Source organism: Patella vulgata, chromosome 2 (genome assembly GCF_932274485.2).
Source record: "Patella vulgata chromosome 2, xgPatVulg1.2, whole genome shotgun sequence".
NCBI lineage: Eukaryota > Metazoa > Mollusca > Gastropoda > Patellidae > Patella > Patella vulgata.
Genome location: NC_065880.2, coordinates 29412799 through 29438231, shown reverse-complemented (window position 1 = coordinate 29438231; position 25433 = coordinate 29412799). Strand labels below are relative to the sequence as shown.

Sequence of the window (25433 nt, the reverse complement as noted above, 5' to 3'; positions counted from 1 at the left end):
CATTGCAAAAATGTGCCACTAGTCAAACGATATGAACGCTGTGCCAATTGCTTTTTTTAAGTCATTAACTATTAAACCATACATAATAATTATTGTATTTAACATGTAACTTAACAAGTTGTTATTATCAGTCACTAACTAAAGCCAAAGAAATTTATTAATATAATTTGCTTGAAATTAATTCTGATACATTTACACATTTAATTATTTTCAGTGTACTGACAATAAATGTTTAAATTGATAGGTTTTGAATATTTGGGGTATTTTAGATTGACTTTCTAGTAATTCTTATTTAATGTAGGTTATTTCGGTGTACAAATAGTATACGTTTAAATTGTTATATCTTTCAAATTTTTTGTGTATGTTAGATGGAAGTGTTAGTCCTCCATTTTCCTTGAATAAGCAGTCAGGTGATGGTGGATTGTGGGAATTAAAACTTGATAGTGATGTGACTGGTAAAGCAGACACAACTTACCAAATAAACTTACAGGTAATTCCTATTATTTCGAATATATTTTGGAGTTTAATAACTGTAAATATTAGTTTCTTTCAATGTTTTGTAATGTAGGATTATGTTTAGATGTCCTTACTGTAGACTTCATCCAATCCATAGGTCCATTTTGTGATGAGGCAAACAGTTCTATTGTGAAGTCATGAATGTGTACAATTGAGATATTAGGTTACAGTGTCGGTCGTATAGACCAAGTAATGTTGCCAAAACAAGAATCAATTTCGTCACTGTGGGGATACTCGATTGAACGTTCCGGAATTAAATTATCTCAATTCCAAAAATAGTGTCAATCGAGTGAAAGGGAGAATTTCGGAGTACAATGCATGTGCCGACTGCATAAAAAAATATCTCAACCAATCATGACAGCTGAAACATATTTATTACTTAAAATACGTCATGATTCTACTCACACCACCTCAGCTTTCGAGACTTGCAGAACTGTTACAGAGTTCCATATCACTTGATTGCAATTCTGTCAATTCGGGACGTTCCAGACTGACAATCGAGCACCCCCTTTATGTAATTGAATTCTTAACACAGTTGTATTTATAGCCCAGTTTGTATTTCACTTTGTATTTATCGTTATTTACTGGTTTTGGAATGAATCACAACGACCAATTTCTAAATTTGATGGCTAGTACAGTAGTATGTATACAAGCTTTGAACCTCATATGACAAAAGAACTTTTCTTTAACCGAGTTTTATTATTTGAATTTCAGGCAACAAGTACTATTGGTGATAAATCCAATGAATCTGTCAGTATATTTATAATAGATGATACTGTACCGGTGTGTACAAGTTATGATATACCTAGAGATTTACCTATAGATTCATCTGTTGATACATTAATAACAACTTTACAATGTAATGATAGTGATGGTGATGATATCAACTATACTTTTACAAGTGATACACCACAATATATACAAGGTAAGAATATACCTGTCTCATTTCATAGTGGGGTGGTTGAATGGTCTAAGGCATGCACTTTATGTCTAAAGGTCTGCCATTGAGTCAAGTGGTGTGGTTTTGATCCCAAGCTTGTACGTGATAAGGATTAGGGTTTTCTCCAGGTCATCCAGTTTTCTCCTACTGCCAAAGATCCCTATGAGCAAGCGAATTATTGAAATAAAAATGAACCATGTTAGTCCCAAAATGACCTAGTGGATGTTAAGCTCCATTTCTCTCTCTCATACAACTACAAGCCTTCCTCGGTAGTGAATATTATTGAAATAGAATTGTACATGTTAGTCCCAAAATGACCAATTCTGTGTTGAGTTGACATTAACCCCAATTTCTCTTTCTCTTCGCTTTGATAGGCATTTAGTACATATTATACCATTCTTGTCCAAGATAAACCTAGAATACCCACTGTGACTGCAGTAAACATGCTAAGATTCCATCCAAAACTTTATTTATAAACTGACTTTAGTCTTGTGAATAACACTTAAAGGACAAAATGTTCTGAATATCTAGATCCTATATAGTGTAGAAAATGAAACACAATAAAGATATAATTTTAAATTGACTTGTATTATGTATACTCACTTCCACATGTTTGTTTCAGATCATTTTTCATTGAGTTCCAATTCTGTAGAACTAACCGTAAAACTGAAGCGTGAGTTGTCTGACCTTACCTTGGAACAATTGAAAAACCTGGAATTTCGTATCAGAATTGGTGATACCAATAAGAGTGTAAATGCAACTATTAGACTGACAATAACTGGTGAGTTGTCGAGTTTTTCTTGTTACATCATCCAAATACACAACAAGTCATTCTCTTTAACCTATTATGTACCAAATAACCCATATTGATGTCAACATTCCATTGGTGTGTTGCCCTGCATGATATTATACATTGAAGTGTTCAAATTAAGGCCATTACATATGCAACCAAACATTTTTATTGTTTGTGCATTCAAAATTGAATTTAATTTAATAGCAACATCTACATACATGTTATCTCTGCTCTCTTGGTCCAGTTTATAAAAATACAAAAAAAAAAATGATAAAATTAGTACCATATCATGAGATATCTGCTGACTATGCAAGTTGTGAGTTGTTCCCCCTTTGTTCTTAACAAAGAGTGGGATCAACCAACCTAAGCTCGTGGGCCATCTACAATTTGTTTCCCATTGCTAATTAAAGAACCCTGTGTGCATATGAATTAATTAAATAATGTTATCCCATCTTGAATTTGCCTTATTTTATGTGAAGTAGGTGTTAAACCCCTTCCATCTTTACTATCATTCCAGTTCCAAATCCACCTGTTTGTAATGGTGAGATACCAATAACTATAACAGAGACAACAAACCCTGGTTCTTGTCAAGATCTACAAACTTCATGTTCAACTACATATAATCTGAATCTAACTTACTCTCTGGTTGATAATGCCTACCTTAGCTCAGGCATCCAGACCAAAAACAGCGGGAAAATAGAAATTTGTACCAATTCTACTAGTCAAAGTTTTCCTGCTGGAAGCTACTCAGTAAGATTTTTTGTTGTGAAAGTGAAATTGATTGGTTGGGGAATTTACCTGTCAGTCATTTTACATGCCATAAAATTAGAATATCAAACAATTTAACCTTAATACACAATAAATACAGTTAAATACTTAAAAATATATACTAAAATTGAGATTATGCTATACATGATCACATTCTCAGAAGAAAGTATATTGACTATTTGAAAAGGACAAAATACCTAAAATAAATTAACGGTGAACAAAATTTTGAGGTCAAAGTCATGGATTAGTCACAAACCCAGTGAGGTAAGGTCCACACATTCGGACTGACATATGCTTCAATTTTATTTCATTATTTCACTTGTGCAGATTATGTGAATAAGACATCGGAATTGACTCAAAAAAAACGATTTGTCGTCAAAAATCTGCAAAATATATCGGTCACTTCTATTCTAGCAACAAGTGCAGTTTTTAGTATGTTCAGCATCTAGTTGAGACCTTCTCCGGTAGGTTACTGCTCATGGTCCCACAAGATTGACCGATGACATTTTCTATGATTTACCTCAGAAATCATTATTATTATAAAATGAAATGATTATTGTAGATATCTGCACTTGTCAGTGATGGTTTTCAAAATGTTACTACCAGTGTTAATCTAACAATAGAAGCAGTCAATCAGTTTTCACCGGTCTTCGATAGTGTAGTTAACGGTATGGACACCATCTTTGTCAACGAAACCAAACAACAAGGCAAACCAATCTATTCATTTACAGTAACTGATCAAGATGGTGGAGACTTTGGTCAGTTCAATGTTGAAGCTTTTGGTAAGTGTGATATGTTTTTTAAAAGGATCATTAATTTTTCTGTAAAAACAGATAGGATAGATAGGATAGGATGGCATGGGAGTTGACTGTCTCGTCAGCATAAACTTCAGTCATTTTGAGACTAACATGGTTATATTTTCCATGATTACATGTGCTATAGTAGGGAAGAGAATTTTCCCTGGACAGCAGGTTTTTTTTTATGTACCCTCCAGTGTATGAACGTGTGGTCCTAGGTTTTTATTTGTGTGACTCATCTGCACAACAAGGTGACACTTATCTTGTCAGACTGTCCTCCCTTCCCAGATGCTACCCCTGATGAGTGGAAACCAGGCTTGCAAAATGTTTTCAAACAGATCAACAAAGCTTGTGCAATAATTGTTTCTGTAGATAATTTGATTTGTAATAAATTTCATGAGTCTATATATATTGATTAATAATTTATTATTGTCTTGGCATAATATGCCATATCCAAATATTTTACTTGGCCCCCAATTTTTGGAGAAAGCAATCAATCGACCGTCTCTTTGTTGGATGTCATTACCCTTACTGTTGATTTGTTTTGTTTCAGATCTTGGTTTAGCATTCTCTATGAATTCAACGGGCAACGTATACACCATTTTCCATAACCATCCCTTAAATAGTGCCGACTTTCTGTCCAAGAATGTTTCATTTGTCGTAAGTATTTTAAGTTTTACTTATTTTAACAAGGAACATGTGACTCGGTTTGCGACGACTATGGCTAACAGGCTGTTCAGATGAGAGTATTATATTATAGACAGAAGCTATAAATCCAGACTTTCTTATCTTTCTTGAAGTAAGCAAAAAATGTGACTTAATCTATTATCTTAAAGTTGCATTATGTAAGATTTAGATAAAGAGCTGGCTATTCTTGCTATAATAGTTTAAAAATAGATATGAAATATGAATATATTGAAAATTACTGAGCTAAGTTATGGAAGATGCAGCACAGAGTGTTTATTATCGTAGCAACGGTACTGGACATTCGAGACTCAGCATCGCTTCTCCATTTTTAAATTAAATCATTAAATGGCAATCATATTTTAATCCGTTTAAATCTCTGTCATCCGATGATCTAGAGAGTTGATATAGGCTTGTTATGTTAATAATGCCTAAATAATAGTTTATATAAAATTTGAAGCCAAAATAAAGACATGCAATAGCCTAATAGATACAATTAGCTCTGAATTGAATCTCCCAAATATTTCAAAAGACAGTCAACATTCTTGCTATAACAAGATACTTTGTAATTCAATCACATATTTTGAATATGACCTTTTTTCTACTCTAGGCTACAGACACTGGTGGCCGATCATCAAATTTGAATTTAACCATAAATATAATAGATATCAACGAAGCACCTGTTTGTCAAATTATCAGGATATTTAATGTTTCTGTTCTGACTGCTACTGGTACAACAATAGGTGAATTGGACTGCATGGACAATGATACAAAAACAGAATATAAACAGATTCAATACAGTATAGTCCAGCGAACACCAAATACAGGTACATATTATTTGTTTACCTTATTTTTGTTTGACAAATAAACATTGAATGTCCTGGAAATACAACAAAATGTTTTATTAAATTCCTGAGAAGTTGCATCAAATGTTCTAGTAAATATATTCAAACATGACAGTGTGGACAGGGATTTGACTACAGAGGAATTTTCCTTGCTATTTTATGACTTAGTGACCATCAGTATAAGGTACCCTAATCTAGCTATTTTATAACCTAGGGGCTAGGAACCGTCAGTATAAGGTACACTAATCTAGCTATTTTATAACCTAGGGGCTAGGGACCATCAGTATAAGGTACCCTAATCTAGCTATTTTATAACCTAGGAAACATCAGTATAATTACTGGAACATTTTTGGAAGGTACCCTAATCTAGCTATTTTATAAGTTGTGGCTTCTAACCGTAAGTATTGGGCAGTTGTTGGTCACAAACCTTTATCTTTTTCTTTTCAGTACCTTTCAGAGTTGGAGTTAATGGCTCCATCAATGTTATCGAAAGTCTACTAAATCAACCAAGCGTTATAGATTTTGTTGTTTCTGCATCTTCTCTAGATCTAACAACATATATTAATATAACGGTCAATATAGAACGTAAGTTTTATTGTTATAAGAAGTTGTCATATTTTGTGCACACAGCATTATCAATATTACCCATTTTGTCATATTTTGTGCACACGGCATAATCAGTATAGCCCATAAGTTGTGATATTTTGTGCAGATGCCCTTGTTAGTATTGTTTGTACTTCTTGTATATCGGTCTTTGTTAATTTCTAAAATTTTGTACGTCTGTGATCAGTTTTGTTCACTTTTCCTCGTCCTTGTAGAGTGTAATCTGTAATATGTTAATGGAATAATCTACTTAAACTTTCTGCACTGCACTAACTAGCCCAACGAAGACGGGCATACAACATGCCCAGGACAGTGTCTCCATGGCCTAATCTGATTTCACATTACAACTGTCAAGGGTTTTGTTCTTGCACGCCAAACCTTTACACAAGACCTCGGTTTTTCATCACTTCCTAATAGCTAGACACTTCCTTGCCAGGCGTTCCACTGTCCTAAACCACTGACAAGAAGCAACCTTACTGAAAAATCTTTCCTAAGGTACTTCCACAGCCAACACCGGAATCGAACACTGAATCTCCTTGTTAATGAGCTAGCACCTTCACCACTGAGCCACCATGGATTCCCTGTACAGTTTTAATATATAACATGTTTTCTGTACATTTTTTCAGGCAATTTTCCACCTGTATGTAACACAACTAACCTTCAAACTGTTTTCCTTGAAACTACGACTCGCTGTAATCAAGAAAAGATACGATGTAATAGTTCGGTTGATACAACGTTCACATGGACAATATTTAACAATCGTACAAATGACTTACGTGTTAATGTTGACAACACTACTGCTGGTATTCTAGATATCAGAATGTGTCTTCCACATCAAATACGGCGTAACATATTTATGGACACAGTAAGATATTCATTCCTTTGTTTTCATCCCCGTTCTTTTGGAGATAGCGGGGACCTATTTAAATGTTATGGTCTTCCATCTGTCTGATAGTCAGCCTGTCCGTCACACTTTTCGAAACACAATAAGGTAGAATGTTCAATAGTCGATAGGTGAGTTCGATGATGAACATTTTCTGTTTGGGCTAAGCAGAGATAAGCAATATGATTTGTCGTTGCTTGGAAAAAAGATGACTCTGATTCAAATTGAATAAGAGTGATTAAATTTTGTGTATAGTTAAACAGCATCAGTATCTTGACTATGTTCGATAATAGATTATTTTCTACATTGATTTCTAGCTGCTTTATATAAAGATAAATATTCAAGTAATTGATGAGTTACATATATTTATTTTGGGATTAAGATGGGACATTGTTGGTGTGTATTTGATAATAGTAATCAATTTTGTTATACACCCATATTTGTTTTATAGCACAAATGACGATACTATGGGCAAATGTAGCATCAATTATAATTGTAGTTATATTCTGTTAGTTATATGTGGAGACTATGTATATTGAATGTATTTTGTCCTAATCACCAGAAATAACCTTTCTGTTGAAATAGCTTCTGAATCAGTTGCTTAAACTCATTAAGTAGATTGAATGTCAGGTATGAAATAAGCATCTAATAGTATGGTAATCTTATGGGGTTTAATGTCCTTCACACAAACTACGTCATTTCAGGACTGACATATGGTTCCATTTTATGTCATTAATTCACATATATGCCACCTTATTGTTAGGATTGTGACATTTGGCTTTACTCTTTTAGGTTAGAATTGAAGTCGGAAACGGTCTGGGATCAGAAACCATAAACTGGGCTGTAGAAGTCAAAGATGTAAATGAAGCGCCACGGTTCGAAAACGACACCTATGATATTGATGTTTTAGAAACTACTGCCAATGGTACAAATATTGCAATGATTGATTTTGTACGGGCTTTTATTGATACGAGTGCTGACCCCCTGCACGTCATTCAACTTCTTGACCCAGATATTGAAGACAAATTTAGAGTAAAGAATATTCACGGATCAGGTAAAAGTTATTTCCTCAACTTTGGCATGATTATTTTCACACAGATATGAACAATGGGTCCTTTGCATTTTTCTCTAAAATATCAAATTTCTCACTCAGATTGATTATTTAACATTTAACACAAGGTACAATTTTATTGATACACAATTACTGAGTTTAATACTAAACGACGTTTCAACGGGGATACTCTCGTCTTTATCAAGCAAATAAGCAAATGATACAGGTATGTGAATAGTAGGCAAATATTTACAGAATATGCAACAAAAATAACAATCAAATACAATTAAAACTTAACACCTTAAGGGGGCCATTAACAACTAAACCCACACAGCATTTTGTTCATTTATCAGGTGTACTATATACATTTTGTCTTTATCAAGGGATCGTCATAACTTTGCATGTTAAAAATGCTGTAAGTGTTATTCCACGTATGAGCATCAATTTATTCAATTCTATTTTAATGTATACTGTTGCAGTAAACATTTTTAAAACCATTATGTAATTTTAATTTTCAGCCATACTCATAGATAAACTCAGCAATCAAGAAGTTCCTAGTTTAACAATACCGATACAATATGCCAACCAAGATTTTGATATTATTCGTCCTTTAGATCCAAGATATATTGTTGAATTCACTATTCAGGTAAAAACCCTTTAGTTCTTGATATATTGTTAGCTTCACTATTCAAGTAAAGCCCTTTTAGATATATTATTAGCTTCACTATTCAAGTAAAGCCCTTCTAGATATATTAATTGTTAGCTTCACTATTCAAGTAAAGCCCTTCTAGATATATTATTAGCTTCACTATTCAAGTAAAGCCCTTCTAGATATATTAATTGTTAGCTTCACTATTCAAGTAAAAACCTTTAATTTAGATCCTAGATATATTATTAGCTTCACTATTCAAGTAAAAATCTTTAGATCCTAGATTATATTGTTAGCTTCACTATTTGAATGCTTTTTTGATAAATGACAAAATATATATGTCTACTTTTTAAAATGCAGGCTTCTGATGGAGGGAATCTAAACGCATCAGCGATCGTTAATTTCAAAATAAAAGATGTGAATGAAAAGCCATCTTGTACAACATATGATGTTGCATTATCTATAATAAGAAGTACAACAGCAGATGATTTTCTTACAGTACAATGTAATGATACTGATGTTGATCCAAATTTTAAAAATCTTCAGTATTCTATAATAACCCAACCATATCCAGGTTTGTATTGCAGGACCAATCTCATTATAGTTACTAAAAATGCCAAATTTTTACAGTTATGTTTAGTTCAATAGTATTTAGATCATGTATATATTCTAATTAGTTGATAAATGCGAAGCCACTGTTCAGGCTATCTCGTTTGCATTGTAAATATGATAGAATTTAAAATCTCATTATTGTTGCTGAAAGTGCCAAATTGTAACACATATATTTAATTCAAAAGTGTGTATTGGGTATGAAGATACTATCTGGGCAAACTCATGTTTAATGATCAGATGATGCTCTCCTCCTCCGCCATTAGTATCAAAATGACTTGAGTATTGTTCTGACCAAAGTGTTATATTTAAATCCCTCCCATCTTCCTTTACCCATTCAGTGCACAAAAGTATGACGTTTAATTTCATTTCTATTTTAATTCCACACATTTTTGTTTTTTCGGTAAGTCATAATGCATCAGTGATATGGCGCTGGCTCTGTAAACAGGATTTTGTCAGTGGTGGAGGTTGGAGGGTCTATAAGTGTATTGCCCTTTCAATAGGTCATAAAATTAAATTCCAATGTATACCATTGGCATCGTGTTAAAGATCCCCTAACAGTTTCAAATCAAAATAAGAATAGTTTTCAGTCTTGATGTTTGGGCAATATTTTCCTCATTAGTCATATATGTGCAGAAAATTTATATTTGTTTCTTTTTTGCAGATGTATTCAAAGTTCGAACTTCTGGTGCAATGTATTTAGGTAAGAGATTACCACGTGAGACAGGTCAGCATATTGTAACTATACAAGCTAGAGATAATGGTACCCCACCACTTAGTTCCACGGCTACAGTGACAATAAATGTTAATAGTAAGTATATTGTCACAACTATTATTACCGTATATTAGTATCACATAGTATCTTATGATAATTAACACCAGATAATTTACAGTCCCTGTTGTGATTAACACCACATATTCACTGTTATTACAGTAAGATAATTAACACCACATATTCACTGTTATTACATTAAGATAGTTAACACCACATAGTCACCATTAATACAGTAAGATAATTAGCACCATGTAGTTGCTGTTATTAGAGTAAGATAGTTAACACCAGATAGTAACTGTTATTACATGCTTTATGCTGGGAGGTCACTGTTATTACAGTAATATAGTTAACACTCCATATTCACTGTTATTACAGTCAGATAATTAACACAATATAGTCACTGTTATTACATTCAGATAATTAAAACCACATATGTTAATACCACATAGTCACATGGCAAGAAGCAGTGTCTAGTTTTCTGGATGTTACTAAAAACCTCGGTCCTGTGTAGGACACATTTTTCAGGAAATATTTCTCCCATAGCACACAGGATGCCCATCTTTATTAGCCCAGTGGGAGCAGAAAAGTAGGATGTTAAAACTCCATTTCATTCTAAATTGGTGATGTTATTGCATTTACTTACAAAACAACATCAGTCACAAGCAGAACTACATTATAATACACAAGAAATAGATAATAACTTACCCAATATATTACACATATATTGTTCTGAATACATGGGTAATATAATAGTATACTTTTCACTGAATTACCGTCTTGCCTATAGATTTAAGTATTGCAGGCACAGTGCTTCTACTGTGAGGAGTCCTATAGGCAAAACGCAACTCCCTATTTTTTTTTATTTTTTTTTTTAATACCTTACTTATGAAAGGTGCACTACTGACAATGACAGAGCCCGATCCCTATTTGGCATTATCTTACTAACTACCGTGTAGGCTGCCTGGAAGGACACTTTTTTTTAATACCTTACTTATGAAAGGTGCACTACTGACAATGACAGAGCCCGATCCCTATTTGGCATTATCTTACTAACTACCGTGTAGGCTGCCTGGAAGGACACTTGTCTCTTACGGCAAGGACCGGTAACTCAGTGAATAGTATACTTTCCACTGAATTACCGTCTTGCCTATAGATTTAAGTATTGCAGGCACAGTGCTTCTGCTCCGGTATCATTTTACGAATATCAAAACTAAGACAATGACAACAATATGAACTTTATTAACATCCAATACTATCTCAACTCACAACTCACTTCGCCCCATAACACACTTCGCCCCATAACACACTTCGCCCCACAACACACTTCGCCCCACAACGCCCCACAACGCCCCACACCACACTTCGCCCCACAACACACTTCGCCCCATAACACACTTCATCCCACCACATATTTTTCCCGTTTAACCCATTTTTGGTAATCTCGGTCAATTATTCCGTACATAAGGCTTTGAACTTTTATACATTCTGTTCCCATTTTTGAATATCTTCGTGGTTTCAGTCCCGATAATTTAACCACTATGATTCTAGCTAAATTTTAATGCCACAGATTAAAAAGGTCATAATGGCTATTATAGATGACTACCCAAATCCCAAATTGCTTTGCAACCTTTCTTTGATTTCACACAGGTAAGCCCCCTTAAAAACTGCTTCCACACAGGTAGGCCCCTTAATCTGCTTCTACACAGGTAAACCCCCTTCCACACAAGTAAGCCAACTAATCTATGCTTTCACACAGGTAAGCCTCTTAATCTGCTTCCACACAGGTAAGCCTCATTTTGCTTCCATACAGGTAAGCCTCCTTTTGCTTCCACACAGGTAAGCCAACTAAACTATGCTTCCACACAGGCAAGCTCACTTACTTTGCTTCAACGTGACAGGGAAGCCATCTAAACTATGCTTCCACACAGGTAAGCCTCTTAATTCGCTTCCACACAGGTAAGCCCCATTTAATTTGCTTCCACACAGGTCAGCAATCTAAACTATGCTCCCCTTAATTAAATTGCTTCCACTCAAGCCATCTAAACTTTGTTTCCACAACTTTCACACAGGTAAGCCCCCTTTAATTTGCTTCCACACAGGTAAGCCCCCTTAATTTGCTTCCACACAGGTAAGCCCCCTTAATTTGCTTCCACACAGGTAAGCCCCCTTAACTTCGCTTGCGCAGAGATAAGCCCTCTTAGTGTATGTTCCATGTTAGGTTGTGGAATAATAAGGCTGAACAGTCTCACTCAAAGTTATTAAAGAAAAACTTTCACTTTACTACTTGCCGACACAGAATAAATAAATTAAAACAACCTTAGTGTATGTCCCATGTTAGATTGAGGAACAACAAGGCTGAACAGTTTCACTCTAAATTAAATTAAAACAACCTTAGTCTCTGTCTCATGTTAGATTGCTGAACAACAAGGCTGAACAGGTTCACCCAAAATTATTAAAGAAAACATTAGCTTTACTACTTGCCTGCACACAGGTAAAGCCCTTTTATATACTAAAAAAGAGGTCAACCGTAGCGTATCTTCCATGTTAGATTGAGGAACATCAAGGCTGAACAGTCTCTCATAAAATTATTAAAGAAAAACATTCAGTTTACTTCTTGCCGACACAGTAGAAATAAATTAAAACAAAGTTATTGTATGTCCCATGTTAGACTGCGGAACAACAAGGCTGAACGGTTTCAACCTAAATTATTAAAGAAAACATTTGCTTTACTTCTTGCCAACACAGTTGAAATAAATTAAGACAACCTTATTTTGTGCTCCATGTTAGATCACGAAACAACAAGGTTGAGCACGACTCGCCCAAATTATTGAAGAAAACATTCATTACTTTGTCTACACAGTAGAAATAAATAAGACAACCTTTGGTGGATGCTCTATGTTATAATTATATTGCGGAACAACAAAGCCGAACAGGCTCACCCAAAATTATTAATAAAGACAAACAGACATTTAATACATCCTAATCAATTGACCACAGCTAAACACAAGTGACGCATGCACGTGCGTGACCCATATCAACGTTTTTCTTCAAATACTGATATACATATAATATTATTATGCTATTACTATACCTTCTAGATTCAGATTCAGATACTTTCATGTCGAACACTTTAATAGCCGAGAAATAATGCCAGATAATCCTCCATTCTAGCATCCAAGATTTTCTCTGGCCCGTTCATTATCAAAGTTTATGTCAGTCGCAAACCTTTTTCGATCTACATGTATTGCATTTAAAGTTTCGGTATTTACATCAGGTACTATATTGAGCAATATCTTCGGGGTGAACCATTTCCTCTTAACGCCTTCAGAAATTTATTTGCAAAGGGTTTACTTTCCCGTTCCACGCTGTTTGCGACATTTCAACAGATCGAGAACTTGTGTGCGAACTTGACTTGACTACTCAAGTGTTTCAGACAAAGTAACAGTTGGGACACTTGTCTCTTACGGCAAGGGCCGGTAACTCAGTGAATAGTGGATATGAGCAGAGCTATCCATAATGTGTGACATTTGTCAGCAAATACAGTCATTACTAACTTGACATAACTATAATTTTATATTATTTTTTTTTAACAGGAGATGTAAGTGCTGTGTGTAATCCAGTAGTAACACCTCCTCAAGTTTGGTTAAAAGACGAATGTACCACTATTGATAGTGGATGTACTGACCCTACTACTGACCCTGGAGATACATCAACATTAACTTATGTATCTACCGGTGACTACATTCCAGACTTCTACGTTTACAATTCAACTTTCGATGGATCAAATGGTATTCTTAGACTCTGTTATAATAGATCAGTTAATGGAGATTATCAGGTAAGAAACAGCGAGATATTGTAATTTCATTTTGAATAAAAGTGGGGACATTGGCAAATCACATGTATATAATTTTGTTTTTGTTTGCAACATTGTATGCGACATTAATCCAAACCTAGCTTAAAACTCCACTAAATAGACCATTTTATTGGCTGATATTTTATATTAGAAAGAAAGGGGTTATTTAAAAAATCATTTCAGATCTTTCTGTCATGAATACTAATAATATATTAGAATGTGAACTCTAAAAATGAATGAATGAATGAAATGGGGTATAATGTCCTACTTTTCTGCTCCACAGGGAGCTAATGACAATGTGCATACGCCATGTAGTTTGCTATGAGGGAAATTTTGCTGTGACAGCGATTGAATTCGGTCATGGGTTCTAGACACAGGAATAAACAAAAACTTAAACTAAAATATTTTAAGGATTCCAAATTCTCTTTTACTGAGAATAAAAATTCTAGTACACATTATAGTTCTTATCCGATGAAAGAACTGCATTCTTGAAATATTTTAGTTAAAGTATTCGTAAACAAAGCCCCCGAGCCTTTAATATGAAAATTTCTAATTCATTTAATAATTTGTCTTTTATTTTTCTCCAGGCTTCTATAAGAGTTAATAATGGATTTAAGAATATAACGTTGCCTTTTAATATATCCGTCTTGTATTTACAATCGGTACCTGTATTCTCACAGCAACGTTACACTACAACAACACGAGAAGATATAGCAATAGGCACAAAGATAATAGCTGTACATGCAGAATCAGCCGGTAACTTCTCTGGGAACGTTACCTATTCAATAAAAGGTGAGATTTTATGGGTATATATATACTATCCCTTAAGTGGCTCAGTGATATAGTGCTAGTTCGCAAAACCTGGAGGTCCCGACTTCCATCTCATTATTGGGCCTGAAAATTCATTGGGATTTCCCAGTATGGGAATGAAAAACCATTGACATACATGTAAAAGAAACTTTTCCAGGTCCAGAAAAGTTGGACATTAATTGAACCTATTATTGAAGTCGGTGTATGTGTTTAAATATTGATTATAGAAAATTATCTTTTGCAAATTCCTGGATGTGCTATTGTTGTGTTTTGATGGTTGCCATGACACAGGCCATCAGTAACGTTACCGTTGGAATCCTAGCATTGGTAAAATCTGCCTGTATGCTGAACATATTTAATAAGACAGTGAAGCACACTACCCTACAAAACATATCAAGCAGTCTCTTTAATACATTGCAAACAAAAATGATAATTGCAAAATCCCACACGTCACAATTGTAATTAAAGCAATAGGATAAACTTTAAGTGGTAAGTCACTTAAATCTGCTGCAAGACATCTTAAATACGACATTTAACAGGTAGTATCAGGTATTCTAGAAATAGTTTATTTGCATTTGTTATTGGTGTTTGTGTTATGAATATATGTTGGGATGGGTTTCACCATGGAAACTGTATCACAAATGTTTATTTATTGTTATATTTGTAGGGGAAAACTTGGCAGGGTTTGAAATTGATGAAAATGGAACATTAATAACCACATCATCATTAAAACGATTCAGCAATGAAGAAATAATTTTAACTGTTGAGGTAGGAAAGTCATATCACTCAAATATTTAAATAGGCAATGAGTTTAGCCAAGTCGATATACTGTATTTTAATTAATCAGCCTACTCACTGTTAAATAGCCATATTAAAATCTAACCTCTGCCTCTGTTTTAAGCAACCCCTTCAATGATCTTCCTTGTTTATCTCTTGATAAGAGCCTTTACAATAAACACACACCATTTTGAATGCCAACTAATTACAGAAACTGAGTTTTCAAACACTGCATTTGAGAAATGCGGAGAGTTTGTAAGATGCAGTTGTGTTGAAATACTTATAATATTGTGTGGAAATAATTTATTCTATCATTTTGTTGTGTTTTAGTAATTATTTTGGAAATAGTTTATCCTATTGTTTATTTTTGGTTATGTGTTGAAATAATTATTGTGTCATGTTGTTAAAATAATCAATTGAGAAGTCATACCAGATGCTCTTGAATGACAACTACATGTATAGGTAGTTTGTGAGGTGGTTTTCACTTATCTGGATTGCAGAAACCAAAGCTACTTGGTATATAGTGTACCCAAAGGGTAATGGTCACCAGCCGACTCTAAATTTCAATAAAAATACAAATATGAACTTTCTGACTCGTATTTTATTTTTTATTCAGGCTGAAGATGATCGTTCCCGCCTGGCATCTAGTGTAACTGTTACTATAGATGTTACTGATATAAATGAAAAACCAGTATGTTCAGACGATCGTTCAGTTAAAGTGACGGTTGATGCTTCTGTTAGTGTAGGATATGTTGTTTATAGATTTAACTGTACTGATTCAGATAGAAATCCAAAGTTTGATCAACTGACACCAAATTTAAATGGTAAGTATCCTAGTTTTATCAAAGGGGCTGGCTCATTAACCATGAGGTCTGGGGTTCGATTCCCAGTGTTGGCCAAGAAAGTTCCCCGAGATTTTACAATGTGGTTTCCCCTTGTCAGTGGTGCAAGATGGAGGGCCTCACAAGGACAGTATCTAGTTATTGGGAAGGGACAAAAAACCAAGTTCCTGTGTACACATTGACGTGGATGTAAAAGAAAACTTGACATAAGAGTAGGCTGTAGTACAGCTGTCCATGCAACATTTCTTTCATATCACAATGTAACAATGTAGGATGTTAATTCACATTTCATTTATCAAAGGGGGCTGATTTTATTTACCTACATTTACGTTGGGATCCACGGTGGCTCTAGTTCCCTAACCAGGATGTTCCAGGTTCCATCTTATTCAGTCTATCTATACTTAATAAAAACATGGTAGTGCACAGACTTTTTCTTCTTTTCTCTTATCGAGTGACTGCCGATTATTTTTTTGAATTGTCAGATATCCTCCCACAGGATCTTCAAAGGAATTATTAGTGAACAGAAATTGGCCTGTGAATCTGTTATCACTCGTCACTTCAGTCATTTATATAGGATATCTCGTGTTTTTCTTTTGCTTTCGTCACTTCTGTTTCTTGAAATCTTCATTGTGCATCTATCCTAGCAATGATCTCTGTGTTGAAATTATGTTTGGAACGTGTTTTATCAGTTCTATCATATATGATAATGACTGACACCAATATTGTCTTTTACAAAGTGTACATAATGTATTAGATTCTAACATCATGGAATTTCAAGATATATATATATACACAATACTTTTGTTGCATTTAGATTGATTTGTTTTGTGTTTTTCAGGTTCAACATACTTCCGTCTATCACCTGGAACCCAGAATATCGAAACAAAGTCTCAACTTCCTGTGACCAGTAGTCCTACATATTTAACATTTAGTGTTACTGATGGACTTTTGACTACCATTATAGATGTTACTGTGAATATATCTTGTAAGTCAATCATAATTAGATCCAGTTGAAATATCTTTGCCCTAGAATTTTTAGGAAATTTCTAGATACTTTCGCCTCTCCTGTTCAGGTGACCTACATTTCATTATCCCTATTTGTCGTTATTTATTGTGGTAATCACATATATTATATTTGCCTATTCGGAGTACAATATTCTACATTTTTGGGGTTGAAGTCTGATTATAAAGGGAGCACGCTATGATACACTAGTTTGGTGTGGTTTCATGCAGCCATGTGAATGTGAATGAGAAGAAGTAGTTGATAAAACTTTATCAAATGTTGCCATACGGTCAATTTTTGATGTATTTTGATAAGAAAGATATTTTATTCCAAAGAAAATGATAATTATTAGCATTATCACAATTTTTGAATTCATATTATGTGTTTTTTTACTCATAAGAACTATCAATTTGAACCAGTGTTCGACACAAACGTCGGTCCGTAGGCCCGAGACCGACTGATTTATCGGAGGACTCCTGCTTGCCTATTTCACTCGGGTCCGCCGGGCCTTCGCCTTCTTTCTTATCTCGCATAGTTAGTGTCCACATACGACAATTCGGGAAATGCCAGAACTGTCATAGAAACGCAACCTCCGAGTCTCCGATAGTTGACAGTTATTGTTTACTTGTCATCGACATGACGGAAGCTGCTGTTTTTCCAGACATTGACTCGCGTAACCAGCCTTTGATTTGTAACTGGGTTTTTTTTGTCGGCTTTAGCCGCTTGAACTTTAAACAAACCGATTGGTAAAAACAATGAATCGGCCACTATGGTATCATAAATCAATCTACTTTCGGCTAAATTTAACGGGTTAATTATTACTTTTTGATTAAGTAGTCAATCAACTTGCTTGTTGGCTACAATAACAGTCATACCTCTCGGTATGGACTGCGAATCTCGCTCGGGAATCGCGCTTCTTCGACGCTCCATATATATTCCAGGTACCGGTAGATAATAAAATAATAATTGGATCATGCATTTAATGGTTTGGCTGACCAGTTGTTACAGAAATTTAAATCTTAGTTGAATATAATCCTCAGAACAGTCATTAATAATATATTTTTCCGACAAAATCTTCGATGCCAAATCCGCCGATGACACGTGACATCAGTTGGAATTTCTAGGTCAATAAGCCAGCGATGCTAGGTTTAGTTTTAAGTAACGTTTACCGTTATGATTTTTTATTTGATACACATGCTGGCAGAGGCTAAATTTTAAACATATTGTCGTTATTATTATTGAAAACTATATGGCATAGTCGTACGGAATTTTATTTTAAAGTAATTTCAATTATGGCTGTCACGTGATCACTGTGCCGTGTGTCTCTCATGGACGAATGAATAAAAACATATTTGCAAGTTATGTGATAGACAAAAACTATAAATTGTGTTATGAAAAATACCACCGTGCTGTATCATTTTATATCCATCCAAAAAAACGAAGACAGTAATTTATTTAGGAATATTACTGACACGAAAATTTTCCGAACGGTGTAGCTGTAGGCCTACCTATTATTAAAGGTAATGGAAGCTTATAATTTTAAAACCATTTCCTACGGGACCTCATTTGACTCAATTCTGGGCTATTGTGCTAACAATCTACGGTGGGATAAGCGAGTTTATGCCATTCCTCAACGTTATCGCCAGGCGTCAAGTTTTTTTGTGTAACTATTTGAAGTTGACCTAGTTTGATGAGACAAAACGGTAAATTATGTAGCCGTGAATAGATTTGTTGCCATTAAATTGAAATGAAATTAAGTTACTAAACCCTTAGTCCTTCTGTGGTGTACTGGCTTTATATGTACTTCCTTTATTCTGATCGTTCTGCGCTTCGCTTGGAAACTATAAATATTATTATTATTGGTTGGACCTGCGTGTCACCTGAAGGACCCACATGATCACGTGTCACACAGGTCCTGCGGGCCTGTGCTTGGAAAATGTTTGTTTCGGACACTGATTTGAACTGTGTTTAAGTTAAATTGTTTGAAATTCTAATTTTATGGCATATAAAATTGACTGACAGGTAAGTTCTGTAGCCAGTCAATTTCTCTGCCAGTCAAGATACATTATGGGAGATTCGATAACAAGTTGGCTGTTCTCACTATAATAGTTAAAAACTAGATCATGTAAAGGCAATTTGCTGAAAATTTCATTCAAATTGATCCACTATGAACCGAGAACTAAGCGATTGAAATTTCCGCCTAGCCTCGATCATCATTACTAAAGTCAGTACGATAAACAGCACAGTCTCGATTATCCATTTAAATCGTGAATGAAAGTTATGCCGTAAATCAGCCCATAATCCACTAAAGATCACAGGCTAGCGATGCCATCAAGAAGCTGATTATTAATGTCTAATTAATGATTTAGATAACATTTCAGGCCTAAAGAAAGACCTGCAATAGACAGATTTAGCTCTTGCATAATGTATGTTTAAACAAGAGCCCTAACTGGTTATAACTATGGTTTATAATTAAATACACCATTTGCCACCAAAACATGTATATGTATGTATTCTTTTATGCTTCAGTTCAACCATCAGTACCAAAATTAACTGTTTCTGAACTTGGAATCTACAATGTGGAGTTGTGTTGGTCTTATGATAGACCTGAATCCCAGAATCTAGTATTAAGACATATATTGGAAGTTACATATAGCAGAACCGATATCCGGTATATCAAACTAGATCGATCTAATACATCTTATAACGTAACCGATCTTAAAGCAGCCAATCTTTATCAATTCCGGATCATAGCAGAAACCAACAATAATAACTTAACGTCACTTAAAGAATTTGTTACTACACTAGGTGAGTGATTTAGAACTGAAATTGTCTGAATGAATAAAATTGGGTTTAACTTCCAATAGGCTAATGAACACAAATCAGATGCTATGAGGGGAAATTTTGCCCGGACAGCAGAGTTTTTTTCACCTACACTGCATTGAATTCTAACTGTCAAGAGTTCTTCCATGTGCATGTCAACTAGTAAATGGGTGGACCTTGCTGTTTCAAACCATGCAAACAACTAGATGCTTTTTCCTTGCCCGGCCCTCCATCCTACAAAACTAACAAGCGTGAACCAGCTTGTAAAATCATCAGGAACTTTCTCTCAGCCAACACCAGAATTGAACGCGGCACCTCCTGGTCAGTGAGCTAGTGCCATATTTGCCAAGCCACTGAATTATTAACTTCAACCTATAACTTTTAATACATCCCTGAATACATCTGAATACATCTGAGTAGATCTGCTTAATGTTGATCTAAATACGTCTGCTGAATGTTGTCCGAGTGTTATTGAATAAAGGATGGATGATATTCTTAAAATCAAACACTCAGTAAAGTAGAGCAGAAAAAAATCATTTAGCTGTTGCTTTTCATGTCCCCCGGTTGTACGTGACAAGGAGTAGGGTTGCCTGTCCAACCTCGTTGGTTTTCTCCAGGTCCTCCGGTTTCCTCCCACTGCTAAAGACCCCTACGCGCAAGCGAATTATTGAAATAAAATTAAACCATATGTTAGTCCTGAAATGACCTAGTCTGTGTCGAGTGGACGTTAATACTCCATTTCTCTCGCTCTCTCTCGCTTTTCATGTCAATGTGCTGTTAAACGAAACAGTAAACACTCGTTTAGATAAACAATAAACACTAGATATTGTTCAGCGTTTTCCTAAACATGTTTACATTTGGCCAATCGTATATGATCTGACATTCGAATGATGACTCCCATCAAAGATACTGAATCCAAGGAAATTCTTACTGAGCCGAGGGATGTTACTTCTATGAAATTAAAAAAACTAGGGCAATGATCTTATATTTAATGTACTCCCCAATATGAAATAATGTTTTTTTTTCTTTAATGTCATTACCCAGTTGTGGAGTTATTATGTTGTTTCTTATATATTTTTGTTTGGTAGTTAGAGAGTGAATCAACAAATATAATTGTTATTATTAGGAATGATTGTTGTAAAACTTGGCATGTCACATCTTTCTTTTAAGAAATCCCCATCTTGACCACGGTGTTGGTTGGATTTAGAGTAACCAATCGGGACTGGAATAACATCATGGTAAACAACAAATCACAGGCATACATTGATTTAAAACGGGAAGTAGAAACAAATGTAAGTATTCCAGTATTTTTAAATTCTTATAATATTGGTTAATAGCGATCAAATCTACATGCAACATATTGTTTTTAGTTGCAGTCATTTAAAAATCGCTCTGTCTTTGAAAACTAAAACCAAAATAAGAAAATTCAGATGTATTTTATATATTTCAGTTAACAGTTGGACTTTCTGAAGATAAAGGTCTACATAAGACAGAAGTAATAAATATGAGGTAAGGTAATCGCTTTGTTCACAGTGTAGCCAATCAATTACCACATGCATTACAGCAGGACTCGCCAACCTCCAACACATGTGGTACGTTTGATTAGAAGTGGTACACTACATCACTGTTATAATAAGGCAGTAAGCCTACTAATTATTTTTAGCCATTTTCTTATTTCGTGCACATCCTTTTTAGTGAATGTTATCTTCTTTCACATTATTCTGTTTTCATTTTAAAATATGCTTAATGAATCACACAGGAAAATTTGACTTTTTTCTTCAATCCTCCCATAACTGTTCAATATGCATTTATTTAATACTTGTGTGGTCATGATGTGCTAGACATCTGCACACGAGTGCATCACAGGTTCTTGCCAGTTACATCTCTCACGTTTGATCTGGTATGAACTTGTGTTCTATTTATGACACATTTGAATATGTGAGTGAACAAATTGACGCATGGTGTAAATAATTGCCACCCCTGTATTGGAGTATTAACAAAGGAAAGAAGTTCTCTGGGAATATTGATTAAAATCAAAGATATGTTTTGATGGTATGACAATAATGGCTTCCATCTTAAGACATGACTTACATTTGAGTTGTTTGTTATTCTTAGTGGTTGAACCAAGGTAGCCGTTTAGTCTCTGTGTACTTTTGTTCTCATGACAGAGCCATGGTGGCTCAGTGTGTATGCCACTAGCTCATTAACCACATTGGTTCTTGTAAGAGAACCACTGACAGTTGGATTTGGTTGGAAAGTAGACGAAACTGCCGCAAAAATCATTTGCTCTCATGATTTTATTGTTAGAAAAACAAATCATAATTTTTCTTTATTTTTAAACAACCAATGTAATTACTAAAAGGTTTTTTTTGTTTTTTTTTCAGACCTGGAAGTGTTATATTTGATGCTGTTTTTTTTGTTAATCAAACTGGTACAGTCAATGAGACTATAGCCAATTTCCGAGATAGCATATATACTGGTGCTGTAGGTACATTGATCACTGATACCAGATCTGGAGTAGCCTATCGAGGAGGTATGTGTACAGTTGTATATCTTAAATATTATTTCAGCATGTATTTAACAAACTATAGCTAGTACCTGACTTTATCAACTTTTTAGGGGCTTTTTAATAGTAAGTTTGATAATATCAAATGAAAATGAAATGAAATGAAATGGGGCTTAATGTCCTACTGTTCTGCTCCGACCTGGGTTAATAAAGACGGGCATATGCCATACAGTGTGCTATGAGGAGAATTTTGCCCGGACAACGGCACTATGGCCAACTCTTATATCGAATTCCAACTGTCAAGGGATTTTTTACGTGCACACCAATGTGTACACGGGACCATGGTCTTTCGTCAGATCTGAATGACTAGACAGGGGGAACCATGCCGGAAAATCTGGATGAACTTTCTCGGCCAATGCAGGGATCGAACAATCAACCTACAGGCTAGCTAGCCAGCGTCTTACCCACTTAGCCACCGTGACCCCTTGATAATATCAAGCAACAATGATTTATATTGTGTATATAAGACTTTACACAGATTGAACCATCTAATATGTTGACAAAAATGGAGGAGTAACCACAATATCAAAAAAAGCATTTTAACAAAAGTAATTCATGATCGTTTAAGGTTGAAGTTGGATAAAGAGTTTGTTAGTTCAAGATCTCATTTCTGAACCCAGACTTGTATATTGTATATTGTATATTTCAGCTCAGTATATTTCTACACCAACATTACATCTTGAGGCGGGAGACCCTAATCATCTGAAAGAAGGGATTATTATTACATACGCCTGTACATTTAGAATGGTCAGCTTATCAGGCAACACTGGCGTCAAAGTGGAGTGGTTCATAGATGACTCTCCCCTGATTTTGAGTCATACATCGAGAATTCAGTTGGCAAATTTTCCTGTTACTAATGATAGATTTGGATATCTTTATACTCTTACATTTAATAAAACAGCACCAAGTCATACAGGTGAATATATCGTACCATCATTTACACAACAGTTGAACAAATCTGACCATATTGGTGATAATGATCTGTATATAACTGATTATAAAAACTGTAGGTTAAATTAAGGGAATAAATTAATCAAAAACATGCAGAAATCAAAAAATATTTCAAATTTTCTTGATGTTTTTGAAAAAGCAATGTTTAATTCATGAGGGCATAAACTCCTAAAAAAAAAACCCAAAAAACATGCAGAAATCAAAAAATATGTTTTCAAATTTTCTGGATGCATGCCACTCATAATAATCTATAAGGTTAAGGTATGGTTAGCATTCAGGTCTTCTTTCAAATTTTCATTTGTTTTTGTTGATTTTGCAGGAAGCCTGAAATGTGAGATTACCAGCGTTGAGAATTCGAGTGTAACAATATCTGCATCAACAAATGTCAATATTATATCAAAACCTGTAGTCACCCTGTGGCCGTTGACAGTATTTTTAAATGGTGGAGGTACTGTGACGTTACGATGTACATCTGTTCTAGCAAGTAGTGCACCTGTTACCTATAGCTGGTTTAATATTAACACTAATTCTATTGTAGCAAACGGTATGTTAATTATTTATTATCTTTCATTGATCATTGGGAGTCACAATAATCAGGAGGTCCAGGATTTGATCCTGGCGTTGGCCTGGCGTTGGCCTCAAAATTTCTCTGGAATTTTCCAGTCTTATTTCCCCTTTTCAGTGGTGCAGAACAAAAGACCTGGCAAGGAACTGTAGCCAGTTGTTCGAATGGAATGAAAAACTGAGGTCCTGTAAATAAAAGAGCCCTTGAAAGTTGGAAATCAAAATAACAATAGGCTGTAGCATTCATGGACTGACAGAATTTCCCTCAAAACACACTCCATGGCTTCATTAGTGTTCATTGCATTTCATTGATCATTGTCCATCCGTCCATCTGTCTTTCACCCAAAATTTCTTGTGAACACTCTACATTTATTGTATGACCTATTTAAAATTAATATATGTCACATTAGAGATATGAAGCAGTCTATTGAATATCAATTTTGTCCTGTTAAAATTGTAAAATTTTATGAATGTTCAATCAGATTATTGAGACAAAGAACCAACTAAATTCCCACTAATTACATTTGTATGTTCTGTCATTCAGAAAATACAGACACCTTATCAGTAACAGTTCAGAACTCGGATAGCGAGTATTATTGTATTGTTTCTAATGCTGCTGGACAGACAAACAGTTTAACTGCAGCAATTCATTATGTTCCCCCAAATGGTGAGTACAAAGCAGATATTACTTATCTAAAAACAAAAGAATTAATGTTTCTGTCAACTTTAAATCATAGCTCATGGTACTTTAAAATTATAGTATTGTACCATCCGTAAGCATATTAATCTAGCTCATAATAAATATCTTAGTAATAGCTTTAGGAGTGGCACAGGCCAAGGGTTATTTGTTGCCGACAGCCGGGTTTATGTGTGGCAGGAAACCAGCTCACACCAGATCATTTATCTAGATACTTTGCCTTACTCACTGGACAAGTCACTTCGAGATTGGAAGAAGGATGTTTATGGGACAGACGGCTCCTGATGCCAACATTTGTCTACTTGTCAAATGTCATCATTTAATACATCTTTATATATCTGGCTATATCCAGAAAGTTTCTGAGGATTTTGTGCAACCTTTCTGTTAAAACAGGTGTAGTTTAGTGGACAGTAAATTTCTTATATTGTTTTGACTATTATACTTTATAATTTTTAAAATTTTTGTTGTTTTTGTTTTTTATTTTGTAAATACAGACGATCGACCCTGTTCTGAAATAACTGACATAAGGAATACAACATGGCCGTCTGCACATAGAGATGCAGATGTAAAATTAGAATGTGGCCCTGGTTATGATGGTGAGCCTCACTCTTTTGAATATGTCAAAACAAATTGA

General features: G+C 34.8%; 1 protein-coding gene across 1 annotated transcript in view; it reads left to right on the top strand.

The window, feature by feature from the left end:
- The window catches only part of LOC126812386 (uncharacterized), a 74896-nt gene that overhangs the window by 29412 nt on the left and 20051 nt on the right, over window positions 1-25433 (top strand). The window contains exons 10-35 of the mRNA XM_056098656.1: window positions 369-490; window positions 1231-1441; window positions 2079-2237; window positions 2767-2999; window positions 3580-3799; window positions 4368-4474; window positions 5109-5325; window positions 5791-5928; window positions 6573-6811; window positions 7622-7883; window positions 8399-8526; window positions 8890-9103; window positions 9803-9949; window positions 13507-13748; window positions 14354-14558; window positions 15244-15344; window positions 15970-16177; window positions 17034-17180; window positions 19728-20006; window positions 21192-21313; window positions 21472-21530; window positions 22406-22554; window positions 23237-23503; window positions 23858-24082; window positions 24647-24769; window positions 25294-25395. Coding sequence (XP_055954631.1) covers window positions 369-490; window positions 1231-1441; window positions 2079-2237; window positions 2767-2999; window positions 3580-3799; window positions 4368-4474; window positions 5109-5325; window positions 5791-5928; window positions 6573-6811; window positions 7622-7883; window positions 8399-8526; window positions 8890-9103; window positions 9803-9949; window positions 13507-13748; window positions 14354-14558; window positions 15244-15344; window positions 15970-16177; window positions 17034-17180; window positions 19728-20006; window positions 21192-21313; window positions 21472-21530; window positions 22406-22554; window positions 23237-23503; window positions 23858-24082; window positions 24647-24769; window positions 25294-25395 — 4626 coding nt within the window. The remainder of the gene's footprint in view (window positions 1-368; window positions 491-1230; window positions 1442-2078; window positions 2238-2766; window positions 3000-3579; window positions 3800-4367; window positions 4475-5108; window positions 5326-5790; window positions 5929-6572; window positions 6812-7621; window positions 7884-8398; window positions 8527-8889; window positions 9104-9802; window positions 9950-13506; window positions 13749-14353; window positions 14559-15243; window positions 15345-15969; window positions 16178-17033; window positions 17181-19727; window positions 20007-21191; window positions 21314-21471; window positions 21531-22405; window positions 22555-23236; window positions 23504-23857; window positions 24083-24646; window positions 24770-25293; window positions 25396-25433) is intronic.